Here is an 18345-nt window from a genome sequence, read left to right as displayed (position 1 = left end):
GACAATGTCTGTAGTTTAAAATCATCATTTACATGAAAAAACAAGGCAATGCGTAAGCTCAAACTGATTAAAAACTCAAATGCCATTTTTTAAGAGGTTGTGAACTGCTTGTTTAAAAGTTTTGTAATGTTCTGTGGAATCCATGTAAAAGCGTTATCATTATCAAAAGTTTTACTTTAAAACCCATCATAATTTGAAATTAGTAGACTATTTTCTATCCAGTTTTAAACCTCTCTCAACACACCATTTGAATTGTTGTGGTTGATTGTAGAATCTGAAGCAAACCCCCCATTGTAAACCCCGATTGACTAACAGATTTGCATATTTAAATATATACATATAAAATACTTTGTTCCAAGATTAGGATGCAAAATTTGAAAAAACAGCTGTGCACCTACTTATGTAAGCTTCTAAAACAGGTTCAATGGAAATAAGTGCTTCAGCTTGCATTTTTTAGAAACCCCAAAAACTCACTTCAACATGCATTTGACGGCTGTTTCCAGGTAAAATGATGAGGGTTGATAGCAGTATGACAGCTATTTGTTCCTTTTCACACTAATGATATTAACAGGGACATATTTTTAATAATTGAAGGATTTTTATGCAGTACTTTGCACACCACTTAAATCTCCGAAAATAACTTAACATGGTGTGTTTTCGATTTGTAATGAAATACACTTGCCTTACATGTGTATCTTTATATGGACAACTTTTCTGGCATGGTAAGTTTGCTCGGTAGCTGAGTTTGCATGGTTTTGTATTTGTGATCCAGAGTGCTCAGGTTTAAGTTTGGTGAATCACAGTACTACAAAAGAGATAAAAGTAATGTAGAATTAAAATAAACTATCTGGTTTAATTTTTCACTTTATTCACTTTTTTAATTGTTCACTTTTCTCTTATGTTTGCTTTTGAAAACAAAATTGATTGGGTTTAGGGAAGAGTTTTGGTAGGTAGTTCAATGGCCTAGGTGATCTAAACGACAAGCCCCGCCTTCTTGTAGATATGTAAAAGAAGGATATGTATCTGAAACGTATATCATATCCTATGTAATGCGTTTCAGGTTAACAAAAATGTATTAGCGCCCTCTACTGGATTTGTCATCTTAAAACGTGCAACAAAATGTACCTAACTTTGTAACGACATAGTGTGTGACTCATTGTCCTCATTAACTCCACAACAAATACATCAAATAATCATTGGGACAGTTCTTACTGTGGTATTTCTCACAAACATTACATGAGATCTGCTTCTTTCATGTCTGTCTGTTATCTGAAGCAGTCGAGGGTGGAAATAGAGGCACACTCTCACAGGCGCGTGGAAACGGTGGGAGGGGAGGACTAGCATTTTGTGGACAAGCACAGTCCACAAAAACAGCTGTAAGATGCTTAGAGCTAAAAATTACAAAACTTCTGAAAGGTATAATAAATAATCTGATGAGTGTTTTGAGCTGAAACTTTACAGACGCATTCTGGAGACACAAAAGACTCATATTAAATCTGGAAAAAGGGGAAAAATTGGTGCCCTTTAAAACAAGTAAGGGAGTAAATAGTGGGTGCGTTTTCGTTTTTGGATAACTGCCCCTTTAACTAGCCTATTTAACTAAAAATAAACAGATATTTCCTTTCATAAGCTGAATTACAGTGGGCGGAGCTAAACAGCAAGTGAGTTTATGGAGGTGGAGTTCAGACACACTGTTACACAATAAAGAGGCTCATTCCACAGCCTGCAGTTGGAGGATTGGCTTCAGTATAAGCTGCTTTTACACTAACAGGAAAGTTTTGAGTTCTGAAGCTTACAGGATGTTTGTGTAGTACAATGACCTTTTATGTGTTAAAAGATCAAGGGAATTTAAATTTCTCGGTTCATGACCACTTTAAACTTTTCTACATCAAAGGTTGTCAGAGCAGAGATCAACACCCATGAATCCCAAGCTAGCAACTTAATTAATGGATAGGTTTTATAGTGGGTTTTGTATGGAGCTTAAAAAGTGAATCCTGACCACTCTTTGAAAGTTCTGAAGGAGTCAGAGGAGTGAAGATGTCAAGCTTCAAAGGAACCAGAAATGTATCATAAAATTAGTTCATATGATCATTGCAATCAATGTCACATTGTTTACATTAATTAAGTTAATATTTAATATTCTGCAAGGAACTTATCAAATAGCAATTTAACTTAATTAGGGGCCAAACACCGAATGTGCGTAGGCACCTATTGTATCAATTCTGGTTCTTATTATTCTTCCTCTTTTTCTTCTTCCGCCATTTTGATTTTGCTCAAACCATTTTTTTAAACTCCTCCTAAACCACTGGCCATTTTTCATTTAGCACATGCGCAAACTTGATGTAATGCTACTAGGTGACATTACAGGCTGAATCACTGCAATGGTTTGAAATACTGACAGAGATGGCAAAAGTACACAAATCCTTTACTCAAGTAGAAGTACAGATACTTATGTTTAAAATGACTCTGGTAGAAGTTGAAGTACTGACTACATTTTTGTACTCAAGTAAAAGTAAAGAAGTGGGGCCTGAAATAAGTAAGAAAGTAATTAAGTAAAAAGTATTCATTACTATACCTGTTTTAGTTTCACAGTAACTACATTGCACATCATGTATACATCTGTACATGATAACTTACATCTTTAATTCGTTTGTAAATCTAAAACGTAATTCTTCTGCCTATACTGTATTTATTACTAATAAATGTCTTAAATTTAACACATCATTTTGTCCAAAACATATTTGAGTTTTTTCTTCTTTTGATAAAAAAAACAATGTATTTGTCCACAAATAATTGTTTGCATTATGCTAAAGCTGCTTCATTGTCTTCAAACAGCACTCTCTTGCAGCTCATATGATTTGTTTGTTTGTTTTCAGAGTACTGTGTATATTTTATTAAACAGATAAAGTTATTAATGCTGTTGCTACATTTTTGTACCATCTTTTTTCTTTTTTTCACATGATAAATTCCTGATCCTTTGCATTACATTTTTATTCATAAATCACCCAGTATAAATAGTCTTAAATGTTCTAAAATATTTATCTAACAATCTATCCAACAAATTTAAATAAAGACAACAGTGTATATAATATACATGTTAAAACTATAAAACAGTATATATTCTGTACTAGGAAATATGAACTCGTAGGAAGGAAAGGAAACCTCATTGCATAACGTGTTCATAGGTATTGAATTGCTTTAGTACTAACTGTACAAACGTTAACAAAAAGCACATTGATATTTTTTTCCCCGCAGTAGTAGATCGAGAGATCAGTGAAGGACCGTGCAACATCGTCTGAAGTGGACAAAAGACTTAACCCCATTTAAATGCCAGATTTGCACAGAAATGCATCTCTTGTTTTACCTGTAATCCGATCGACCAAAACGCATCTTGTTACCCGGCATAAACATGACAATAATCGCGGACTCCCTCTGTCTTATCTATGTTAGCCATTCCCATGGTAAGCTTAATAAGCAAGACTATTTACGGTGCACGATCAGAGGTTAAAATAGCCGCGCAATGACAAAGAGTAGATTGACTAACTCAATAAGGCGTTCAAATTGTGCAATGAAAAGAAATAACATTGCGCCACAAAACAAATGAAAACGAAAGTAACAAGCCCAATTCAAATATGTAAGAAGTAGAAAGTGCAAGTATTTGTGTACAAATGGAAGGAGTTAAAGTAAAAAGTTTTCAGAAAAACATGTAGTGAAGTAAAGTATACCAGAAAAATCTACTTAACGAAGTATTTGCGCTTCATTACTTCCCATCTCAGAGTAATAAAACCAAACTGAAAGTGTGTGATCTAGAACTGACATTGACCAAACTACATCAGTTTGCACCACCTTCAGGGTAATATTGGCAAACAATTAAATTCTATCGATAGAAACCATAAAAAAATCATCAAATCACTTTTGAATAGTTTTGTCTATTGTCATGAGACTGGTCTTGCAGATTCCTTGGATCATACAGAGAACATTGATATAATTTATTCCCTAATTGACAAGACTTCCTGTCCACCATCTTGAATTATTTTGAAAATATGTTGCTTTGAACTCACCATAGATCAGGTGTAGGCAAACTTGATCCTGGAGGGCCAGTGTCCTGCATAGTTTAGCTCCAACCCTATTCAAACATACCTCCCAATAGAGTTCAAGTGATCTTGAAGACACTGATTAGTTTGTTCAGGTGCGTTTGACTAGTGTTGGAACAAAACTCTGTAGGGACACCGGCCCTCGAGGATCAAGTTTGCCCATCCCTGCCATAGATCATTAGCCCAATTTCCATTAAATATGGCTCAAAACATGTTGCCAAAACATGATAGAATTTTCCAGTTGCTCTGTAGCTTGTTGCCGTGCTTGTTTATGATGTGGCCGCTGGGCTGCTTGTCCCCGATAATTGCTGCTTGCAGCTACAATTTCTGACTGCACCTGAATAATGATGGCAGTGTTGTGTTGCTCTGCATTTGCCTAATTTTTAATGTTTAGATTATTAATTACATTGTTTACTTGTTTAATATGTTAGACCTGTAGATTTATCATGCACAGTGGTCGTGTATGAATCTGCTTTATTCTTTAGTCTTTTTGACTATTATTACAATTTATGTGTTACAAACATTGATTTAGAAGAGCTGAATTAAAAAATAAAGAGAGATAATAGTTTATAGTTCATATAAACCGTTATTAGTCCCGATCAAAAAACTAAATTAAACTTCTGATCAAATTTTTGTGCTTTACAAGGAGAGTGAACTAAACCTCATCATCCATACTACACACATTTTCATTCACACACACACATGCGCACGCATAGAGAGCTGAATTGCCGTGTTGGTCTCTGATGACTCATCTATCTTGTGCTCTGGCACTCCTGTGAGAGCTGGAGCGGACAGGGGGAAGATTACAGCAGCCGGCTGCAACTAAAATGTCAGAGCGATCTCCATGGCATAGAGTGAAGTCCTGAGCGCAGCATATTCACTCCTGCTTGCTCTTCTCACAAACCCAGAGCTTGTGTTCCTGCTTATTCTCCCGTCTGAATAGCCCCGTCTGTTCTGCTGCTCTGACCTCTCCTTAGCAGAGCCACAGAGGGGCCTCGTCCCCTCCAATGTCCCCATCAACAATGCCACTCTGTTCTTATCCAGAACCAGGAGGATCACCGCCTTTTGTCTCCTTTATTGCATGTTGTCCTTGTCTTTGCTACTAGTATTATGTCTCTATGACATGAGGTGAATTACTGTCCTTTCTCCTGCTTTAAGATGATTAATTTCTAAACATGTCTGTGATTTCAGTTTTTTTTCACATGGTCTTTTGCATATAGGGATTTAAATGGTCAATTCATCCTAAAATGTCAGTTCTGTTATCATCTACTCATGTCATTTCAAGCTTCAAAATTCATCTTTGGTAAGCAAAAATAGATTTTTTTTATTAAAATCTAAGGGACTTTTGTCCCTCTACTGAAAGACTGTGCATAAAAAATTCTGAGGCTTTAAAACGTCCTTAAAATTGTTGTTGATTTAGGACTTTATTTACATGTAAACATGGACAGAATTTCAACCACACCTGCTTTACATGTGAAAACAATCAGTGTATCTTTCATCCTTTTCGTATCCCTTTTCAAAAAAAAAAAAAAACTTAGAAAACTTTTTTTTTTTTTTTTACTCAGAATTTTTTTTTTGATTTTTGCTTGATTTTTTATTTTTTTTTGGTTTAGGGTGGGATAACGAATAAAAATGGAAAAAAAAAAACTACATAAAATAAAAAAAAATAAAAACAAAAGTACTCTTTGTTATAGCCCCAGCACCCAATGTCTTCTGGTCCTGCAAACATTATAAAAAAAAAACTATTAAAATATAAAAAAAACTAAACAATAAAAAACACAAAGTAAACAATATTTATTATTATTATTATTATTATTATTATTATTATTATTATTATTATTATTGGGCATTGCTCGGAAGCAATCATGCAAACCAGGTTCTGCTCGGAAATGGCTATCTTTGCTCAGCATCAGGGGCACAGCAGCTAGACATTTGACAGCAAACTATGACCGTATTTAATGACAAATGTGTAATAATACTGCTAATTTACATTTTTATTTAATTTATGCATACGCAATCAATGTAAGCCTGCTAACGGATCAAATGATAGAATATGTAAACTTAGTCTACAATAGTAATAATTCAAAGCCTGGGTGCTGATTAGCAAAGCACTATTATTTTGAGGGCGACGTCACGAGCTCAGATTTAGTTGACTAATCAGAGGAAAAGGGGCGTTTCAGCACCGCCTACATGTTTATAATAAATTTTAAAGTCGTTTATCCGTTTTCCTGTCCTAAAGTTAAAAAAACACGAGACAAAATCTCGTTTTTTTCTTACATTTTTTGTGAGCAAAAGAACGTCCATTTTCTTAGTTTTCCTTTTTTTTTTTCTTTTTTTTTTTGAAAATGGATATGGAATAGATGGAGATTACCCTGATTGTGGACTAACATCAAATTTTAGATCAAACAAACCATGTGACAAACAAGAACAAACCTTAATGGTTCTGGAGCATCTGTAACACTCCTGTAAGCAATTTTCACTGATTCATATTTAATAAAAACCTTAATTATTTTAATCTTTAAAAAAGCGATGTCTTATCAGAGGACTTTGATTAATCCATTCAATTTGAATGAACACTTTCATCATGGTCATTTTCATTTCATTTATTTTCCTTTAGGAATAAACTAATTAATTATAATTAAGTATAATAATTGATTATAATCAGGAAACAGGATGTGTATCTGAAACACAACCAAACATATCCTATGTAGTAAAAATGTAGACTGCAACCTCTAGTGAGTTGTCATCTTAAATGTGCAACAAAACGTACCAAGAGCAACATATTTTCGCAAAAATGTAGGCTTAGGCACGTATTTTCAATGAACCTTAGCTGTAGATTTGGGTGAAACGCGTTCCTTAGTAATGCGTTACTGTAATCTAATGACATTTTAGGGGAATGCAGTAATGTAATGCATTACATTTTGAGTTAGTGTAATTTGATTAAAGTTACTAAAGTCAATGTAATTGTGTTACTTACGTTACAAATACAGTTTTTAAAAGAAAAAATGCTTCTTTTAAATCACATTTTCTGCTGCAATGTCAGTTAATAAGCATGCGCTTTTAAATTGCTGGAGAACGTGAGCTGAAAGGGCTGCTGTCGAGAGTGATTGCTTTTTCACTTGGAAATACAGACAATACTTTAATTTCATTAAGTGTAAAAGCTAAAATATTGCTGTGAAATGCAGTCTGTCCAGTCTCTAAAGAACTTTTGACTGCTTTTAACTGCTTTTTGACTGCTTTTAAAGAAATTTGTTCATCCATTCATTGGTTCTGGAGCATCAAGCAAGTCTGCACAAGTTTCTCTAACTAAATCTAAATGCTTTAAACACTGTTCACTGATTCGTGCTTAATAAAAACCTTAATTCATTTCCTTAGTCAATTTAATTTACTTTATTTTCCTTTAGGAATAAACTTTAATCAATTATAATTTAGTATAATAATTGATTATAATCCAGTAAATCTTCTATGTTTCCAGGTGTGGGGGTGCCTCTTATGCTGACGTATGTCTATGGAGTGGTGCCCATGTCATTATGTCGTAATGGCTGGTGTAGGCCACAGTCAGAGCCTCCTGAAGTTCGAAACATACAGCTGGAAGACTTGGCCAACTGTAAGTCAAACCTCCTGAAGTTGAGCTATAAAATTATTCCTAACCAGTTTGCAGATTAAAAGATGCGCTGCTTTTAATTTAACTATTTTTAGTAGCTTTATTAGTTGTCCATTAGAAATAGTGAAAAATGATTTGCCATCGTTAATCTCGAGGTTCTTGTTTTTCTTCTTGGGAAATTTGGCTGAGAAAATAATGCAATCATGCAATAAAACCTGAAATATATTGTGGTAACATACAGTATGAATGTGAGCAATATACTTTTTCAGTGGTAGCATGTAATTGTTTGTATTTTTTGTATCTACCATAAACAGATTAAGTTTAGTTCTTCTACAAGTGATTAGTACAGCAAACAAAAGTGTCTGTTTATGGAACTTAGCTTGTTAGTAATTTGTGTAGCTATGAGCTATCAGTATACACTGTAAAAAAAAAAAAAAAAAGTAATTTTACGGTTTATTTCTGGCAGCTGGGGTGCAGAATCTCAAACAAAGATTGAATTACAGAAATTTAACAGAAATTTAAATCTAAGGAAATTTCTGTAATTTAATATCCGTTATTTTTACGGTAAATTTCTGTAATTTAATGGCCATTATTTTACAGTTATTTCCAGCACCCCAGCTGCCGGAAATACACAGTGTAGCTAACAAAAAATCTATAACTACCTTAACCTACCTTATTAAAAGCCTTTAATATAGCCAAGTATTCACTGTAAAAAGCTTCTAGTTAGTATAGTTTATGCTAGTGTAAGCTATAAACATTATTATTCACAGTAACTGGCTACTTTAATTTGTGTTACTAATCTAGAAGTGTTGTGGCTAATAAAAGTATCCACTGTTATCTGCTTGATAGTAATTTGTGTACACAAGCTAACTACTCTAAGAAAGAAACTGTTTATGTACTGTAGCTAACAATTCCCACAGTAAAGTGGTTTGTTAATATTAGCTAACTCCTAGCTAAGAGCTTAGCTAACTCTTAGCTTGTTAGTAATTTATGTACAGTATCTACTCTAATGGGAACTTTTGCTGTAGCTAGTAATATAATTCACTGTCTTAAAGCTATTTTGTATACCTTAGCTAATGACTGTAAATTAGAAACTTTTATGTAGCTAACAAATGTACCCACAGCTTGTTAGTATTTATTTTTAGCTAAATAAAAGCTAAGAGCTGTTAGCTAATGGAAGTGTCACTGCAAAGCATGTTAGTAAAGTCTGTAGCCTACAGTAACTTACAGTATAAGGTAAGAGCTTTTAATATAGCTAGTATTCACTTCTAGTTAGTATAGCTTACGCTAGTTTAAGCTAAACATTATTATTCACAGTAATTTACTACTTTATTTGTGTTACTAATCTAGAAGTGTTTACTGTGGCTAATAAAAGTATCCATTCACTGTGATTAGCTTGTTAATCATTTGTTAAGGTAGCTAAGATTTTACTGTTGTTAATGAAAGTATTCACCATGTGCACAAGCTAACTACTCTAAATCAAACTTTTTATGTAGCTAACAATTCCCACAGTAAAGTGGCTTGTTAGTATTGCTGTAGCTAATAATATCATTCACTGTCTTTAATGTCATGTGTTGCCTATACTTTAGCTAACGATTGTAAATTAGAAATGTTTATGGAGCTAAATGTACCCACATCTTGTTAGTATTTATTTTTAGTGAACTATAAGCTAAGAGTTGTTAGCTAATGGAAGTGTCACGCTAAAGCATGTTAGTAATTAGCCTAGCTAACTACCAAAAGCTATAGTTTGAAAAATAGAAGAACGGAAATATCTTTTCTACTTGTTGGTAATTTTTGAAGTTGCTTAGTTTTGATTATACATATGTTTAATTTAGCTTAGGAAGCTAGTTTCAAAGTTGCTTACCCAACACATTAACCATGACACTGTTTGCTTTGACACGATCCTGATTTATTATAAAGCTGTTGCACAGTTTTGAAAAATTAAGCTCTCAGTTTGGCCTGATCTGATGACATTTAAACTTCTCTTGAAGATCTTCTATTTTCTCATGTAGTCAGTGATCACTGGACCGGACAGAACAATCCAGCTCTGACCGATGCAAGCGTACAGGAAGTGAGTGTGAATGTGGAGGAAGTGATGGCGCTTCCCAGCCTCAGTGTTCTCCAGTCTGGAGCTGCAGGTTCCGCTGAAGCCTCTGATGATGGACATGTTGACAGCACGGAGCCGATAGCTCAGTCAGATGAAGTGGATGTTGTTGAGGAGTGTGCCTTCAGCAGCTCACAGACATTTGCTCTGAGGTCAGCATATTTAAACACATGGTTTGATTTTGCAGGCAGTTTTTCTTTTTTATTCAAATATGAATAAGCAATGAAGATGTTTTTTAAAATGGTTTTGCACACCCAGCCTGCATTTGTTTGATCAAAATATCACAGTATAATCAGTAATATGTTATAATATGATGTAACTTTTTTCCTAATTCAATAGATTTTAAAATGTAATTTATTCATGATTTGACAAAGATGAATCTTCAGAAGTACTCCAGTCATCAGTCTTACATGATCCTTAGTAAATCTATTCTGATATGTCGATTTGCGGCTAAATATTTGTTGTTTTGTTTCCTCGGAATTTGTTATCTAACATTTTTTTTACTTCATACTCCCCCCAAATTAAAAAAATAAATATATAAACTATTTATTGGAGTATGTTTTACCAGGAAACGCTATTTCATTTTCTTTAGATCAAATATCACACTTAAGTTTGTCAATTGTAGATTTCTGTACAATTAGATCATTTTATATAAAACACTTTTTTGGTAGCACTTTATTTTACAGTCCTGTATTACATGTACATAATGTCTACCTGTCAGAGTCATTGCATAATTCCATTCTGTCTTTATACCTGAAGCTAACCTTAACCCATGTAGTGACCTTCTATAATCCTGTACTTTCTTTGATAGGTAAACAGAACAGAAGTTAACAGAAGTTTCCAACACTGATATTAAAAAAACATTCTTGAGCTGCAAAGTATCTCGTTTCTGAAAGATCATGTTAAACTGTAGACTTGAGTAATGATGCTGAAAATGCAGCTTTGTTTTCACAGGAATATGGTATATTTTAAAAAAAATATTAAAAAACACTATTTTTTTTAAATATATAAATAAATCTGGGGGTCAATAATTGTCACAATCATTTAGATCCTTGTTTACTTCTCTCTCTTTCTTTATGTCAAAATGTACAATAATATTCTAAAATCTGTGATATTTGTAAATTTTTAAATAAAGTTGGGGAAAAAATAACAAAACACTTATTTTAAATTTTGATCAAATAAATGTAGTCTTGGCGTCACAGTGGCGCAGTGGGTAGCATGATCACCTCACAGCAAGGAGGTCGCTGATTTGAGCCTCGGCTGAATCAGTTGGCATTTCTGTCTGGAGTTTGCATGTTCTCCCCATGTTAGCATCCCTCTCAAGTCCAAAGACATGCAGTATAGGTGAATTGGGTAAACTAAATTGTCTGTAGTGTATGTTTGTGAATAAGTGTGTATGGGTGTTTCCCAGTGATAGGTTGCAGCTAGAAAGGTATCCGCTGTGTAAAACATACGCTGGATAAGTTCATTCCTCTGTGGCAACCCAAATTAATAAAGGGACTAAGCCAAAAAGAAAATGAATGAATGAAATGTAGTCTTTTATATAAAGACACCCTCTAGACCAGGGGTGTCCAAACTCGATCCTGGAGGGTCGGTATCCTGCAAAGTTTAGTTCCAACCCCAATCAGACACACCTGGGCTAGCTAATCAAGCTCTTACTAGGCTTTCTAGAAACATCCTTACAGGTAAGTTAAGGCAAGTTGGAGCCAAAATCTGCAGGACATAAGCCCTCCAGGACCGAGTTTGGACACCACTACTCTAGACTTTTGAATGCATGTGTGTGTATTTACATTCTTAGATATGTACACTAAGCATGTCGCCAGCCTGATTTCACCAAATAGGACATGTTAGGATCAACATAGATGTTAATCCTGGAACAACATTCCAATCAACCGATCAGAATTAAGGCATATGTTTACAGTTTATGTTTAGGCTTACGGTTAGGTTTAGCACTTTTACATAACTGTTATCCAACTACTATTCCCCTCTGGTTGGGGAATGATTTACAGTTATGGTTGGGTTGAGGGGTGGGGAATAGCTATGGATTATATTTTTGAACAAAAATTATGTTCAAGGATCAATGTTGATGTTAATCCAGGGTCACATCATGCTTGGCAAAATCATGATGTACCTGTGTATGTACTGTAAAATAAAATGCAACCACATTTTTTCCCTTCTGTTCGCTTTGTTTCCATCAGGGAAGGCACTAATATTGAGGTGCGAGTGGAGATTGAAGCTCAGCCGCGGGGCGCCCGGAAGCCGAGCCTCAGCAGTATTTTGTCTAGTAAGAGCTTGTCGGCAGAGTCTCTCAGCCAATCCCATGAACCTCTGTGTGCCTCCAAACAGACCGGCAGCACCGAACCCATCCCAGTTCCTGAGATCGACAGCGTCTGAGCAAAAAAAAAAAAAAACTGGAGAACCACTGCTTCCATGACCCACCTGGAGCTTCCAGCCGCAGAGACTCAGCAGCCTGAGGGCAGATGCCAAAACGCCATGCAGGAGATCAGAGAAACTTAAACGACCTAGCGCATGTTTGTCAACCAGTTTGAGGAGTGCTAACCAATTTTATACTGTAAACTCTATCGCCTATTTGGATGATGCTCTGGTTAATTTATTCGATTAGCTTTTTCTTTTAGCTGTACCCTTTGATCTCATGACCATATGGTTCACGTCCCTGAAAAAAGATGAAGTAATAAGCTATGGATTAATAGCATGGCTTCTTGATGTGCCATGTGACTAGCAACACGCAGGCTGAAGAGAAGTGTGCTGCAGGCTAAAGCTAACTTTGTTAATGGGCTTTTCCCTCATGGTATTCATTCATTCAAATTATGCAATTTTTTTACATAACCGTTGCGTTTTCATGAAGGAGCAGTACATTCTGTGGGATTTAGGTCTAGGATTAGCCTCCAGCGTCATGCTGTTTCTGTTACTGTATGTCCTGAATATGCTAATCTTAGGTCAGAGCTGGTGTAAACGCCATGAGGGCTATGATTTAGGCAAAACACTGCAGGTGAATAGGTACAAATTCATTCACAATACATTCAAAATCGCATTTTTTTTTTTGTATTACAAGTTTCCTAAAATGTGTTTAAATAAGGAAAGAAGGCATTATTTTGTTAAATAAGCACTAATTTGCATACATTTCTTGCCCAAAAATCTGAACATTGGATGAATTCTGGTTAAAAATGGCTTGTTTACTTTCTTTTGACATGTTATAGATGGAATCTTGAGTATTATTTTGTCACTCCAAAGTTCAGAAATTTATGCTTACCGCCAGGACTAAAGGTTGAATAAAATATTGTATATTATCAGTCAGATATGAACACATTTCTCAGCTTCTGAATTTAGCTTTGAATAACTCAGTGCATCTGAAATGCAAATTTGTCACTCCAAAAGCTGTGATTTTTGCCTGCAGTGTTTCGCCCTTAAAAATAATGATCTTGTTTCACTTTTAGATCTTTATTTCTGCAGTTCAAGCATTTGTTTTTCCTCAGTCGAGTCGAGAGTTTTAATAGCCCATTAGCTAAAGTGAGCACCTTTTCTCAAAGCAGTTCAGCTTGCTGAGTAATACATTGAACTAATACCTCAGAGCCAACAGATGTTTCAAGTCCAGACTATCTTTGCTGGCTTTTTTGACACTTGGCATCGAAGGAAGAACTCAGAAAGCTAGATCAGGCCTCTAATACAAACATTTAACCCCGTCCTGTTCAAAAAACAAATCCTGTTTAAAAGACTTCCAGGAGTTTCCAAAACTGACTCTTCAATGCTGCACTGCAGATTGGGAACAATGATTGGAACAGTGTGTCAATAAAACCATTTGTATTCAATGAGGAATGGGTTTTCTTTTTGCTTTTTTTTTTTCTTCGCATCATTTTGCATAACATATTACCTAACAATGAATCAATACATTTATCCTTCTTTTATTTCAACTAATTGTTATTACATAAAAGTGTCCACAGATTGATTCAGTTGTTCATGTGTTTGTGCATGTGTGTGTTGTTTTAATATATTACCTAAATTGTTTGTTTATAAGCCCAACTTTTTTAAAAATTAACCATATTGGCTACACAAAAAAAAATGGCTGGGTTTTGTTAAGCCGACACTGTGAAATACGGACAAACCCAATTAGGTTAAAAATTTCAATTTAACATTAATGTAAAAGAAAAAAACAACACTTAACGGTGGGTTTGACATATGAAGAGTTTGTATGCAAAAACCTCTAAATGCCTTTTGAAAACTAGCATTTCTTTTAACCTCCTATGTTTATGTAAATCATTTCCCTGTACAGACAATGATTTACAATGATGACATAGATATATACACTAGATATCGCATAAAGACCCTGAACATGCTTCATTAGGGCTGCCACATTTGTACAGTGTTCCCAGGACAATGTCATTCGACTGCACTAGTCAAGACTAAGCCAACGTGAAGATGCTGGACTTTTGCGCCGTGTACGGATGTAGAAGCAGACAAAGCACAGAGGCAGAACATTTTATGGGTAAGCTTTCGTTTTTTCCACTTTATTTGAACTTTTGTGCTAAGTCACGTTTTTGATGATGTCACTTACTGCACTGACCATGAGGCAAAGTAGCACCAACTTGCACTAAATACTAGGCTTATGCTAGTTTTGTTGAATAAAATAAGCAAACAAAGTAAATGAAATATGATAGCAAGATGCTGTAGTGCTGGAAACTTGTATTATTGTCGGCTAAGTAAACAAGTCGTTCATAACGGCAGTTCATTAATTCACCAACGAATCACTCCCTTTGTTAGAACGAGAAGTGTAAGCGGGAGAGGGTGTGTGTGTGTGTGCGTGTGCGTGTGTGTGTGTCAGGGTCAGGACACGCATTAGTTCAAATTTAACAGCGAGGGTGGATAGTACATTTCCATGCACACAAACACGCGCTCTTTGTCGGCAATGCCCATGCGGTCACTTATCCATCCATGTAGAAAAGTGATGTAAAATGATCATTTTCCTAAATAAAAAAAAATATTTTTTACTGACCCCCAGGGAAACTCGATCATAGATATTTATATATTTGTACTTGCGTATATCTGTGGCTCTGCATGGACAGTCCTCCACTTCACCTTGGTCCCACATTTCAAAGGAGCGCTCCTCTGTACTAAAATGGCAGCTCTGTTGACGCGTCCATTCTAATAGACAACAATAGCACAGGCAACATCTAGTGTAGATCTATGCATTGATGAAATACCCTATTCATCGACATAAAAGTAAATCTACTGAAACTACCCACAAGAGCCTGAGGAAAATGCTTATTTTAGAAGAAAAGTTTAGATGGCATTTAGAGGTATTCCATCTGAACTCTTCATAATTGACCCAACAAAGTGTAGAGTTGTCAACTTAAATTTAAAAAAAATATGTTTGTGCAAACTGAATGTCTTTTTAACCATGTCTAAACATTACTTTATATCACCTTAAAAATATTTTTTGCTCTTCCAACAATCGTTTTATAGTGTGTAAAAAAGAGTTGGGTAAAATGTATTATATTAAAATTTTAGGCACTCTGTTAAGAACTCTTTTGAAAAAGGCTGAACTTCTTGAAATATACTTTCAGATTACTTTTCCTAAAAAGTAACTAAGAAACAAATGTAGTTACTTTAAATTAAAGTGACTTAAAATTATAATTATAACATTTAGCTATAAGGTTTATATCAATATAGTTATAAAGTTTTTCACAGTATTACTTGTTTCCCAACACAGGTAAAAAAAAAAAAAAAACATGATATAAATGTTATTATAAGCTAAAATATGCACTCCAAAAATAACGTTTGTGGTTCATTCTAACTAGGCTTTTTTGTGAAAACCTAATATTTTTATGTTTGATCCCCTTAAATTTGCTAAAACTAATCATATAACTTAATTCCTTCATGTTGCCCTGACACAAATTGATTGTGTCGAACCCAGCCTTTTTTACCGTGTATCAATAATGGGTAAAAACCTTTAGTGGTTTGTGTCAAAGTTATCCTACATCCTTAAAATTACAATAATATTTTTGTGATAAGCTTTTGTGAAGCTTAAAAATAATATGCTTTACTTTTTTTGCTACACTGAAAAAAAGGTATGTCTGCAAAACTGTTGCAAACAATTTATATGTGTTGAATTTAAACAAATTAAAATTAAGTACTGTTCAACTTCATTTGTTTGTTTGAATTCAGCCCAAAAATTGTTTACAACCACATAAATTATAAAAAAATTTGTAAATCCTTGAAATCATATTTGAATCATTTTTTCAGTGTATATAAATATGTTTTGAGTGAAATAAACGATTGAGTGAATTGCATTTTATTGACTGTGCATTTAGAGGATGTACATAGTACATTTTCTGTTTATAATTGTATAAATGTATGATAATCATTATTTATTTGCTCAAAAAATCTTTGATGCACTTGAGATTCTTAAAACCCTATTTTCGCTTTTTTTTTGCCAGCATTTCTGTAGAACACGGGCTGCAGGCAGAGGGCGCTATAACTCCAAATAAAACAGAGTCCAATCAGAAATCCAAGCAATGTTGTAACTCTACAAAGGCTATTACTTAAAATTTTTCCAGGCTTTATAGCGTATTGTACTTACTAACTAAAGACATTTATTTTAGTTTGCAGTATTGCAAAACATTGCAGTATTTGTTTTTGGCAACTCATTGTGGACTTGTTTTTATAACCTTTTTATTTTCACTTTTGAAGCCAGACTTGCACTTACAGTTCACTAACTGTAGAAAACATTGTTAAAGCTACCTGAACCTGCTTTTATTGTTGTTTCAGGCTAATAGTTTTAATAAAAATCCATAATATCTATTTCACCATTTTTGCCAGGTGGACTGATAATATTCTGATTTAATTTGAAAAAGACCAGACAAATTAGTTTAGAAGGATTATAAGTGAAATACATCTAACAGTATTATAGTAGCACATTACACTGAAACAGTGTCCATAACTATAACTGAATAGATGTAACTGTAAAAGTTATTACAATACTTTGATAGGACATCGTATTGATCACAAAATTTCAGATGTGCAACATTACAGGACAAATTGCAATGTGTCATTATTTATTTAACAAACATAAAGCCAATATATAAAACAGCATGGGGGACAACTGAAGACACCCTATTCATTGCTTGTAGAGCTGCTGTAGATCCACTTTTCTCAGCAGCTACTGACTTTTCGTCTCTGTTGCATATTTTGTTGACTAAAAGTTGTATTGCAACAACATACCAATTACTTCTCATTTGAGTATTAGTAGACTGTCTGCTTAATATCTATTGATACTGCTCCTTCAACAGATTTAACTGACTAAAAAAAACTTTGCATGTCAATTTACACTAACCTTAACCATAACCCCAACCTAACAATCTGCTTATAATCTATTGAGACTTAGTTGTCATGCAGATGCAATGTAACTTAAAATCAACAAAATGTGTTAAAGGGACCATCAAAGTAATGTGATACCGAAATTTGACCCACTCTTTCTCAAAACACTACTCCAGTTTGAGGTTTGTGGGCATTTGTTTTTGCTCAACTTTTCAGTCAAGATGAGGTCTGGATTTTGAAGTTACTATTTAACTTCCAATTAGATTTACTGATGTGCTTGGGATCATTTTCTGTTGCTCACATTAGTTGTCGGATAGATGGCCTCACATTTAAATCTAAATAACTTTAGTACAAAAAAGAACTTATGGTCAACTCAATGGCTGTGGAATGCCCAACTGCCCATATCCTGTGGCAATAAAGGAAGCCCAAAATCCTCAACCCTCTACCAACAGTCTTGCAATATGAGGTGTTTGTGTTCATACTCTTTTGGCTTCCAGCCAATGTGGAGCTGTGCCTTATGAACAAACATGTTTGACCTTGTTTGTTCAAAGAGTACTGTTCTAGAAGTCTTTCTTCTGGCAACTCTTCCCAACTTGTCAGAAACTTTTTTCTTATTTCTAAGGTTGTCTGGCATTTCAGTTTGACCTTGGGATAAATTTGCTGGGAGTCCACTCCTGGAAATGTTGATGTTGGTTTCAAATGTCTTCCTCTGTTGAATACTTGCTGTATTAGGCCTCCCAGATTGATGGCGACAACACTTGATTCTCTACGATTATGAGCAATGCCTTTCCTCCTTAACACACACCTGAATGTTCCAAACTAACAAACTTGATAAACATGTATAGAGGTTCTTTTACTTGCTGATGAACATGTTTTAAAAGTTATTAGTGCTTAGCAGCTAGTTATCCTGATAATTCTTATTTTATAGGGTGTCCCAAATTTGACACAAATAGCTTTTCTATTTTGGCTTTGTCTTGTTAGCCTGTAAAAACACCAGGAGCAGGATAAGGCAGTTTTAGTGTTAGTGTATTGTCAGTGCAGGCTTGATGTTAAGCTGCACAGTTCTAAATTTAACAAGCGTGAAGAAGTTGACAATCCTTAATTGACTAATCAAAATCTTCAATAGAGAGAAGAAACATTTCCAAAACACAGGGTATGGAGGGAAGATTAAATATCCAAGATAAGGAGATTGACACAAATGATGATCAAAC

General features: G+C 34.6%; 1 protein-coding gene across 4 annotated transcripts in view; it reads left to right on the top strand.

Annotated features, from left to right (window-relative positions):
* The window catches only part of si:ch211-278j3.3, a 48728-nt gene extending 35092 nt beyond the window's left edge, over positions 1-13636 (top strand). For 2 of the 4 annotated variants that reach the window (XR_012396400.1, XM_005160481.6), the window contains 3 exons: positions 7570-7701; positions 9711-9954; positions 12001-13636. Coding sequence is in view for 2 of the 4 variants with exons in the window: in XM_005160481.6 (XP_005160538.1) it covers positions 7570-7701; positions 9711-9954; positions 12001-12196 (572 nt within the window). In the remaining 2 variants the exon portion in view is untranslated. Of the gene's footprint in view, positions 1-7569; positions 7702-9689; positions 9955-12000 lie in introns of all 4 variants that reach the window. The other 2 variants (XR_012396399.1, XM_691478.10) reach the window with 1 other exon arrangement.
* The last annotated feature ends 4709 nt before the right edge of the window (positions 13637-18345 follow it).

This window comes from Danio rerio, chromosome 20, assembly GCF_049306965.1.
Source record: "Danio rerio strain Tuebingen ecotype United States chromosome 20, GRCz12tu, whole genome shotgun sequence".
Lineage (NCBI taxonomy): Eukaryota > Metazoa > Chordata > Actinopteri > Cypriniformes > Danionidae > Danio > Danio rerio.
This window is presented reverse-complemented; position numbering and strand designations above follow the sequence as displayed.